The sequence below is a fragment of the Gekko japonicus genome, unplaced genomic scaffold, assembly GCF_001447785.1.
Source record: "Gekko japonicus isolate JY-2015 unplaced genomic scaffold, Gekko_japonicus_V1.1 scaffold946, whole genome shotgun sequence".
Taxonomy (NCBI): Eukaryota; Metazoa; Chordata; class Lepidosauria; order Squamata; family Gekkonidae; genus Gekko; species Gekko japonicus.
Window position 1 is genome coordinate 18,418 of NW_015162506.1, and position 10,558 is coordinate 28,975.

Here is a 10,558-nt window from a genome sequence, read left to right on the forward strand (position 1 = left end):
ATGGATGGATGGATGGATGATGCCTCCTTTTGTAGCAGGAACTCCTTTGCACATTAGACGACACCCCCCCTAATGTAGCCAATCCTCCAAGAGCTTACAGTAGCCCCTGTAAGAAGAGCTCTGAAAGCTCTTGGAGAATTAGTTGCATTAGGGGTGTGTCGCCTAATATGCAAAGGAGTTCCTGCCAGTGTTCCCTCTAAGCTGAGTTAGTGTGAGCTAGCTCTCAGTTTTTTAGCTTCCAGCTCACACATTTTTGTCTTCGCTCAGGAAGGAGGGCTCTAGAGCGAACTAATTGATGCAGTAGCCGAATCGCTCACTCACAACTTTAATGCCAGTAGCTCCCAAAGTAGAATTTTTGCTCACAAGACTCCACAGTTTAGAGGGAGCGTTGGTTCCTGCTACAAAAAGAGCCCTGCTGGCAATACTAATACTACTTGGCATAAATTATAGAGTTTCACGTGTGCTAAAGGATTCCCACTGGGCGTTACTGCTCGATTCAAGGCCAGCAGCACCATAGAGACCAACAACATTTTCAGGGTATGAGCCTTCTGATGAAGGGACCTTTGACTCTTGAAAACTCATACCCCCAAAATCTTGTTGGTCTTGAAGGTGATACTGGATTCAAATCTAGCTGTTTTACTGTAGACCACCATGGCTACCCTCTAAGATGATCTCCACTGGCCACTGGTTCACTTCTGGGATCAATCCAAAGTATGTCTGGGACAAGGAGGCTTAAAGGATCCAAGTGGACTTGCCAGATTACTGAAGCCCTGCTCTGTGGGCCACAGGATGGCCTTTTTCAGTGGTGGGGTCTCAGTTATGGAGCATCCTCCTTGCAATTATGTTATGATCTGATGCTGGCACTTTTTTATTGTGTAGACTGCTTCAAGACCCAACTACTGTAAAATGTGCTATGCATGGGGCTGCCCTTGAACGTGACTTGGAAAGTTCAGTTAGTCCAGAACATGGTTGCTCATCTTGTATCTCAGACAAGTCATTTCCAGCATATTAGACCTAACCGGGAGTGATTTCATTGGCTTCTGGTTTGGTTCTGGGATTAGTTTAAGGCCCTTCCCAGCCTCAGACCCACCTATCTGAAGGTCTCCTCTCCCTGCACCACTGAACGACACAACCTCCAGGGGACTTGGCTGGGGATTTTCAGATTCTTTCAAAGAGGCTGTCACCAGAAGCAAGGACTTTCCTGTCCCTTTTGGACTTGCTCGAAAGCCAGTTGAATCCAACTCTAGGATTGCAGTGCTCATCTCTGTTTCCAAGCCGAAAAGCCAGCGCTGTCCGGAGATGTTTCCCATGGCCATGTGGCCGGCATGACTAAACGCCAAGGCGCACGGAACGCCGTTACCTTCCCACCGCAGCAGTACCTATTTATCTACTTGCAATTTCTTGCTTTCGAACTGCTAGGTTGGCAGGAGCTGGGGCCAGAGACAGCTCACTCCGTCATGCAGCACTTGGGTCTCGAACTGCCGACCTTCCAGTCTGCAGCTTGGTGTCTTAACCACTGAGCACAAATGACTGCACCGTTCCAGAGGGGCTTCTGCTATTTTTGCTGCTCTCTTGAGTTGAACAGAGGCACAGATTGCTGTTGTGCGGGTTATTACTCTCGTGTGTAATGCTCGAGTCTAGTGCATTATGGTGTTAAGTTTGTGTGGCAGAATTCTGGATTAAGGGAGACTCGGCCATTTATGTATAAGGTATATTGAATAGCTGTCGCAAAAGCAGACTTTGGTTTCTTCCCATGAAGCACTGCGGTTATGTCCAACGCCTGCTTCCTATTTGCAAAGCAGGGCCTGGCTGTGAACACCAAGAGCCCTTCCCCCACACAGAGCTCACATTCCTTGAGCCAAAATGCACTCTGCCTCAAGGCTGAATCTCTAGAGATCATGGTGGTCAGAACTCTCCTGCTCTGGCCAGAGACTTTGGCCTGACGAATAGCCCTTGAGGAGGCAAAGCTTACGGCTTTATGGTGCCATCAAAGGGAAGGGTTAGGCTACTGGCGAGCTCATGCCATTCCCATGGGATGGTTGATGTATGTCTTTCATTATTTATTTATTTATTTATCTATTATTGTGGGATGGTTGATGTATGTCTTTCATTATCTTGCAAGAAGGTATAAATATTGCCTTGTTTCTTTGTACGGGGCCACCTCCAGATTGCTCATCTGAAGCACTCTGCTGGCGGCCAGGGATACATCTCTTTACACTGTTTCATGTTTTGAGTTTTTCTGTTACTCTGCTTAAGGTTCAATAAAATAAGATTGTAGTGCATGCTTGGTGTCCTGCCACATGCATCCCATCCAGCCCAGTGAACCTCAGTGCAGCTGGTACCCCGGGGGGAAGACTGGTGACCAGGCATAACGCTTTCTTTTTCTGCAACTGTTTGTTTGTTGTTATCATTTATATATGAAATTGCCAACACTTTGGCACAGTGCCCTCGGGCTTACTGCGCAGAGAAGGGCAGTTAACAAATACTTTCAGTAAAAAAATAAAACATGAATACACTCTGATTTCCGTTAGCTGTCTCAAGTACTTTTCGGAGGGCAAGCCAGATAAAAAGGATGAAAGTAACTGAATAAAACAGGGCTCGAGTTAGGGAGTAAGGAACTGGTCCCAGGGTGAGGCAGTCTTGCCAAGTGGGAAGGCACCTCTTTTCGGCGGCCAGCCAAGCAGCTAAATCGCCTTGTGCCAAAGACACCAGGGGAGGGGGCTGCCCAGACGGAACCTGGAACAGCCCCCCTCTCAGGGGACCAGGGAAGCAGCTGCAAGCTGTAGCCACAGAAAACAGAATGAGAATCGAATGTCCCCGCTAACAAGGAAAAAAACCTACTTGTGTCATTCATCTGCCACAAGATGCATCAGGTGGAGAATAAATGTCTATGTGATTACATTTCATGAACACGGGCACAGACTCCCCACAAGCAGCCCTGACAACTGATTTGATGGGCAGCTTCAAGGAGGAGCTGTGGCTCAGTGGTCGAGCATTGGCCTGGTACGCAGAAGGTCCCAGGTTCAACTCCCAGCATCTCCAGAGAAAAGGATCGGGTAGTGGGTGAAGTGCTTGGGAGAGCTGCTGCCAGTCCTGAGTGGACAACACTGACTTCGATAGAGCAAAGGTCTGGTTCGGCATAAGGCAGCTTCGTTTGTTCTTTATCCTGCGGGGCTTATTACAGTTCCGCAGGGCCTGCAAGACGGAGCTCTTCCGCCAGGCCTTAACTGAGACAGAGGGCGTCCATTCTGATTAGCCCCCCCCTCGCCTGGGAGCCAGACTGGGACCACACTGTCTGCCCTTGAGGCATGTCCCTGTTTAAACATTGATGATTTTATAGATTTTGATTACTGTTAAGATGTTTAAAATTGTAGATTTGCATAAATTGCAGAGGGGTGTGCATGTGTGTGGGGGTAACCGCCCATAGCCTACAAATGTGGGGAGGGCGGGATAGAAGTTGAAATAAATAAATACATGGCCTGCCATGCGTGTGGTATGGGTTCCGTTCCTGCCTCTGCCTTCTGTTCTGCTGCTAGGATTGTGGCGGGCAGGGGTCATTTCCTGCGGGAGCGCACAGGAGCAGAACTCCAGCAGTAAAGCACACAGGGAGTGTGGCCCCACCCCCTGCTCCCAGCAGCCTTCATTCAGGCCACGAGGAGCAAGAAGCAGCTAGGTAAGTTGCAGAGCCCCTCCCCCCCGGCCTGCCTTCAGGTACAAGCTCTCCCTCCTCTGTGAGGACAGATCTGCGCGTTTCCCCCCACACACACATAGCTAGCAATCCAAAACAGTCCAGTGGCACCTTTAAGACCAAGTTTTATTCAGGTACAAGCTCTCCCTCCTCTGCGAGGACAGAGCTGCACGTCCCCTCCCCCATAGCTAGCAATCCAAAAGAGTCCAGTGGAGCCTGAGCGGTGGGTGTTGCCTTCTGACACACTTCCGGTGATGCCAGGGTGTGTGGCATACGCAAATAAGTTGTGCTAATAAGTTGTGCTAATGAGCTCCTGCACCTCTTTTTCTATGAAATGACCCCTGGTAGCGGGTAACATCAGGGGAAGGCCTCGGCCTCTCTGCCCTGTTGTTGGAACTCCAGAGGAAGCGGTTGCCCGGGCGGTGTGAGACAGGATGCGGGACTGGAGGGGCCGCTGGCCTGATCTCTTCTGATGTTCCTTTCTTTATTCCCAGTCTTATTCCCTTGGCAGAATTTGTCAGGCGGGGCCTTTTCCCCAATGAGATACTGAGGAGATACTAAGAATGCCTTCTGTCTACATTCCGGGGTGTGCTCTCTGGGTGCTGCCTCCCCCTTGCCTTGCCAGGAGCTGTTCCTCGGGGCATTCCTCCTCCCCTCCCTCCCTCCGGGACCTCAGTTCTTGCTTGGGAGGGGCCGTGGTCCTTGGGTCAGGGTTTCCTCTCCCAGGTGGGCTGGGCCAAGCGACCACGGCTCCTTCCCTGCCTGTCAAAAGGGAGCTTGTTTGCAGGAAAGCCCCACGTGTGCCACTCCCAAAGAAGCAGTAGGTGCAGGTTAAGAGAGAAGTCCAGCAGCACCCGAAAGACTAACATCACGTCTCCCAGCAGGAGCTTTCGTGAGTCAGAGGGCTTGCTGTGTCAGGTGCAGGGCCCCCGCCGGGCAAAGCGGTAGGAGCTCCTGAGCAAACCAAAGGCAAGCAAGGACAAACGACCGGACCCACGCTCTACAGCAATTCAGCGCTCTCCCTGTTGGAAAGTCTGCAACATCCTTACCTGCACTGCACGGAGCATTGTATTCAGCAACCGCATAGTCATCTGGGGGGGGGAGAGAAGAATGGCTTTTCAGGGACAGGAGGAGCCCCAACACGGCACGTTTTCAACGACCCACCCCCACCCCTGCGGGGACCTGCCATGTGATCAGGGCCAAATCACACGTGAAGCCACACAGGAAAAACCCCTTGGGAGCTCATTCATGGGACTCACCCCCCCCCCAATATAATCTGTCCCACTGTGTCTGTTCAGGGCAAAGCAGGCAGATTTCCACAGTGTCACCTTGACACTGATGCTGGGTGGCAGTGATCCTTGTGAAAACCAATCATTCCTTCATTGGGAATGGGGGGGGGGAATCGATAATGTGGTGGGAGGGGCAAGCCGTGTATCTCCCCGATGCTTGGGACAGGGACCGCTGCCCAGGCCCCAGATATCTATCTATCTATCTATCTATCTATCTATCTATCTATCTATCTATCTATCTATGAATGTGTGTTGTCAGAGGCTCAGCACTTGCCAAAGCTAACAAGCTGAAGGAAGTCCTTTCGGCAGGCATATTAGCAGCACTGAATGAGATGTACTGATACACACACACAGTGCGACTCAGTTGTGACCAATGGCATCTTCGAACCCATCCAGATGGCACTGCTGTTCATAGAACAAGCTCAGAAGGGTCAGAATAAAAGAGATCTTACGGCAGAGCTCTGCGAGGAGCCGATTGCAAAGGCACTGGAGATACAAACGAAGACTGCGGGACTGCGGGGCATTAGCAGGGCTGTGTGCAAACAGGGGTGGTGAACAGTGAGGCCGTTCCACCGTTCCACCAGTGAGACGCTGACCTGGGTGGTAGTAATCGTAGACCTTGACTGCCACTGGCTTCAGGTCTCTCACGTCAAATTCTTGTTCCACCGAGAAGAAATAGTGTTGCTCGTCACTATCCAGCTGAAGAGGGAGAGAAACAGCTCGATTCAGGCCCAGCAGCACCTTAGAGACCCATGCGCTTTTGAGATTCAAAGCGCTCCTTGTCCGATACTCTTTGGTCCTTTCCACATTTGCCTGCCACCCTGGATTTTCTCAGACCGATTTCACACAAGAGCTGCGCTGCGGTCGCACCTCCCTTTGCCCCACTTCTATTGGCCAATTTCCCACTCAAAGCCGCGGGGCCGCGTTTTGACCCACGGCTTCGCCCAATTTTCCCAGCGGTTTCGTGATCCTCTTTTTTGTGTGACCGGGCAAAATCCAGTTGAGAACTGGACTGAAAGTGGATTGAAAGTGGATTATGTGTGGCCGCAGCCTTAGGCCCATTCTGCACCTAGCATTCGCTCTGCTGTTTTACCAAACCTACATTGGAACAGACATTCCCCTCTGCATTTCGTGCCACTTTCACTTTCTTTGATTGTCGGATTTTATGCTACCCTCCACATTGCATGCCGGTTTCACTTCCTTTGATCTCTCGGTTTTATGGTAGCCATCTGCATAGATTTATGGCTGTTTTATGGCCGTTCACAACTCTGCAGTCATTACAGCATTGCCCCGTTAGCCTGAGGTATCTGAATGTGGTTTTGAGCTGCATCTTTTTCTGTTCCAGTGTGGGTTTGGTAAGACAACGGAGCAAATGCTAGATGCAGAATGGGCCTCAGTCGGAGTGGGGAAAGTTTTCAGCCGGGATTCTCTGGTCCCCTTTCTGCAGTCAGCAACTCACAAACCACATCCAATACTCCTCGTTCCCCCAATGGACAGGTCTGCTGAATGAATGTCCTTGTCCCAGACCCCAGTTTTAGTCGAGAGGGCAGAGACCTGCGTGGCCCTCACCTCATCCAGGTAGATGCTGACCGCGTCAGGTTCAATTTCCACCTTTTTCACTAGAGGCTTCTCTAGTAGCTGTTGGGATGGAGAAGAGATAAGTATATAAACATGCACTGTGAATATGGAAAAAGACTTCTGGATCACACCAGCTGTGGTCTGTTCCCTGGTAAATGTAGAGGCAGTTGGTGTCCCCAAAATCAAGTCCATCGATTTCTGTGAAAGAACGTTTTCAACATTCCGATGTATTTCCCCACACAGAATGAGGGAAGGCTTTAGCATTGTGAGGAACTAAATATTCACACCTGTCGTATTCCACAAAGGCAAGAAAACCTGCAGATAAACAAATAGGGGTACTTTCTCTGGCGGCACAGAGGCTCACAGGCAACTATGGGAAAGGTGGTGCTTCTTAGCGAGGATATAAAATTGGGGACTTAGAAAACTTCAAGAAGTAAAGGACTAATGCACTGGCCAAGGAACACAGCATTGGCAGGCATATTCAGTGTGGCACATTTATGAGACTCTGCAGAAGAACTGCCTTTGAGCACCTAGTGGAGAAAATGATACCCCCATCTGCTGGGGGTGGTGACAATAAAAAATAAATATTAAATGTATTTATTTAAAATATTTATTAGCCTCCTTTGTCTTCAAACACAGTCCAAAATAAAACCTAAAGAAGGGAAGTGAGGGGGGCCAGGCGCACCTCCCTGGGGTGGCTGTTCCGTAATTGCGGGGCCGCCACCGAAGAGGCCCTCCCTCTTGTGCCCACTGGATGAGATTCTTTGGTTGGTGGGACAGTGAGGAGGGCCCCTACCCGTGATCTTGATTCCTGGGCAAGAACGTGCAGGAGAAGAGGGTCCTTCACAGACCCAAGTCCCAAGCCAGGTAGGGCTTTCAAGGTCTGGTTTTCTAAGGTGAGACTGCTGTGTTGAGTAGCGCTCCCAAGCTGGCTTTTCAAGGGGAGTATAGCCCCATCCAAGACAAGAGAGATCTGAAGTTCTTGGTCTGCCTTTCTACTAACCCAAAGAACTTCTGCCTTGTCAGCAGGGGTCATTTCCTACCAGAGCGCCCTGGAGCGGCACTCCAGCAGTAAGGAGCCCGGGCTCCGCCCCCCATGGGGGAATTAAATGCCTGGCTTCCCAGCTCGATTGGGGCACCTGGAGAAGATCGGGCAGGGAGGCCAGGCATGTCTGCCCGCCTCCCCTTCCTTCTCCAACCAGCCCGCCACAGTGGCACGATCTTTCTTTTGTATTCTATGGGGCCATAGAATACAATGGAAAAATCGTGCCGCTTCTGCGGTGCAGCTACAGAGAGAAGGGGTTTAAACTTAAAACCCCTTCTCTCTTCACTTCCCCCCCGCTTTGGCAGGCCTGCTGCGGAAGGGAAGGGGAGGCTTTTGAAGATGCCTCCCCCCCTTTTTTGCTTCCCCTTCTGACATCACTTCTATGCTAATGACTTATAGGTATGCTAATGAGCTCATGTACCTCGTGGGATATGCTAATGAGTTATAGGTATGCTAATGAGCTCATGTACCTCTTTTTCTACGAAATGACCCCTGCTTGTCAGGATTAAGTTGTACCAGGCCCCTCCCCACCACCAACAACCAAAAAACCCCCAGTGAAACTCAAGATGTGTCAGTGAAAGGGACCGGTAGCAAAATTTAACTGATAACCAATTATCTGACCCTCTTCACAGATGTCTTCACGGGGATGTATCCTGAGAGCATGTTCACTTCCAACAGGACCATGTTGCTTCTCTCCCGCTGTCCTGAGTAGCTGCGGAAAGAAGGAAGGCCGGTGTCAAAGGAAGGCCAAGGGAGCCAACGGTTCAAATCACATTCTCGATCCCAGGCAAAAAGGGAGAGAACATAAGAGAAGCTGCATTGGATCAGGCCAGTGGCCCATCCAGTCCAACACTCTGGGTCACACAGTGGCCAAAAATACCAGGGGCCCTCAGGAGGTCCAGCAGTGGGGCCAGGACACTAGAAGCCCTCCCACTGTTGCCCCCCCCCAAGCACCAAGAACACAGAGCATCCCTTGCCCCAGACCGAGAGTTCCTGTCTATACCTTGTGGCTAATAGCCACTGATGGACCTCCGCTCCATATGCCTGTCTAATTCATTCTTGAAGCCTGCACAGGACCCCTGTAAGGAACCCCTCCTCAGGACAAGGACACCAACAGGCATGATGAAACCCTACTGAGGTAACCAAGGGGTTGCCCCCCACCTCAAAATGGGACTGCCTCAACTCTTTGCCTGCCCCTTGCCTCAGCAGTCCTGATGCCCAAAACGCCGACAAGCAGTAAGTGTGCAGTGGGGGGGAAGGGGGGAGTAGGGCTACCAGGCCAGTATAAGACACCTTTGTGTGTTCAGGGAATACCCCTTACAGTTGCCTCTGCTGAGTGAGCCACAGAAGTATGAGAACACAACAGCTGGTGTCATGGATATGGCCAGGAACAGAGGTGAGCACTTGCTGTTCTTGACTAAAAACATCAAGAAGGAGGAAACAGGACTGGCCTGGTCTGTCAGCTCCAGATATCCCCAGATCAATTCTCCACTATAGCCTATGGGGCCCATTGATTATAATGGTCCCTATAGGCTACAATGGAGCTGTCCACAAGGCATTTCCCCTCTCTATTGAGAACAATGGGGAATGGGGCACCTCCTTCTGGGGCCCATAGAATTGGACTCCCTGGTCCAATTCTATGGGGGGGGTTTGGAAGAGAGGCACCAGCAGCTATGCTGCAAATTGGGTGCCTTTGCCTAAGAAAAAAGCCCCCCTGAGCCCCAGATACCGCCGGATCGATTCTCAATTATAGCCTATGGGGCTCATTGACTATAATGGTCCCCATAAGTATTTATTTATTATATTGTTTATTGTTTATATTTATATCCCGCCTTTCCAGATATCTGGCTCAAGGTGGCTAACAACATTAAAATGGCATAAACAACCAAATTAAAACAATTAATACCATACCAGTTAAAACAACACCAGTTGCAATTATCCCAACAGAAATGGCGGTAATCCCATCCAACGATAGGGGTACCATCCAGCAGAATCTCAGGTCCGAGGGTGTTCTAAAATTTCAGACCAGACGATGTTCCAGGGCACACTCATCAGTGGCAGCCCCTAATTGAAAGCCTGGTGGAAGAGCTCCGTTTTACAGGCCCTGTGGAACTGTAAAAGTTCCCGCAGGGCCCTGATGTTCTCCGGGAGCTCATTCCACCAGGTTGGGGCCGCCACTGAGAAAGTTAGAATGGTTAGAATGAAGCTGGGAAAAATGATTTTTTTGCACACCCCTGTTATGCTTTTCAGTATGATTTGTAAGCTGCCTTGAGTCACAGGGAAAAGTGGGATATAAATCTCCCTTATATATAAAAGCCGAATGGTGGTGGCACTTCTCTAGAACATTCCACACGCTCCGGAATTGGTTGGTGCCCTGGTGTGTCACTCAGAATCTGTCCCTATCTACTGGCTGCATTGCTTGAGTCTTGCCTCCAACATTCTAAACAGTCTGCTGTTCTGAGGTAAAAAGTGTCCAATCTCCAGGTGAGGGCTGGAGATCATTCAGAATTGCAACTGCTTTCCAGATGGCAGAGATCAGTTCCCCTGGAGAAAATGGTGGGCTCTATATCCTTATATGCTGCTGAGGTGGCCCCCGTATGACAGCCAATGTGACGTAGCAGTCAGGGCTTCAGAGCACGGGAGAGGCTGCAGGTGTGTGTGGGGTGGAAAGCTGAAGAGTGAGGGGGAAATAAAGGTAAGTTGATGATTGGCTGGAATGAGATAGGGTTGCCAACTCCAGGTGGGAAATTCCTGGAGATGTGAGGGATGGAGTCTGGAGAGGGTGAGGTTTTAGGAGGCGTGAGACCTCGGACAGGTACAAAGCCATAGTATCCACCATCCAAACCAATCATTCCCTTCTGGGGAAAAACAGATTGCTTACCTGTAACTGATGATCTTCGAGTGCATTCACACCCATGGGATCTAGCGCGCATGCGCTGGATCGCTCGGCATTGTAGC

The 10,558-nt window shown here is 50.4% G+C and overlaps 1 protein-coding gene across 1 annotated transcript in view; it reads right to left on the reverse strand.

The window, feature by feature from the left end:
* Positions 1-4,737: 4,737 nt before the first annotated feature.
* The window catches only part of LOC107106048 (alpha-2-macroglobulin-like protein 1), a gene marked incomplete at its 3' end in the record, with an annotated part of 61,975 nt that continues 56,154 nt past the window's right edge, over positions 4,738-10,558 (reverse strand). The window contains exons 27-30 of the mRNA XM_015406132.1: positions 8,222-8,312; positions 6,547-6,615; positions 5,574-5,676; positions 4,738-4,779 (exon numbers count right to left, since the gene is read on the reverse strand). Coding sequence (XP_015261618.1) covers positions 4,738-4,779; positions 5,574-5,676; positions 6,547-6,615; positions 8,222-8,312 — 305 coding nt within the window. The remainder of the gene's footprint in view (positions 4,780-5,573; positions 5,677-6,546; positions 6,616-8,221; positions 8,313-10,558) is intronic.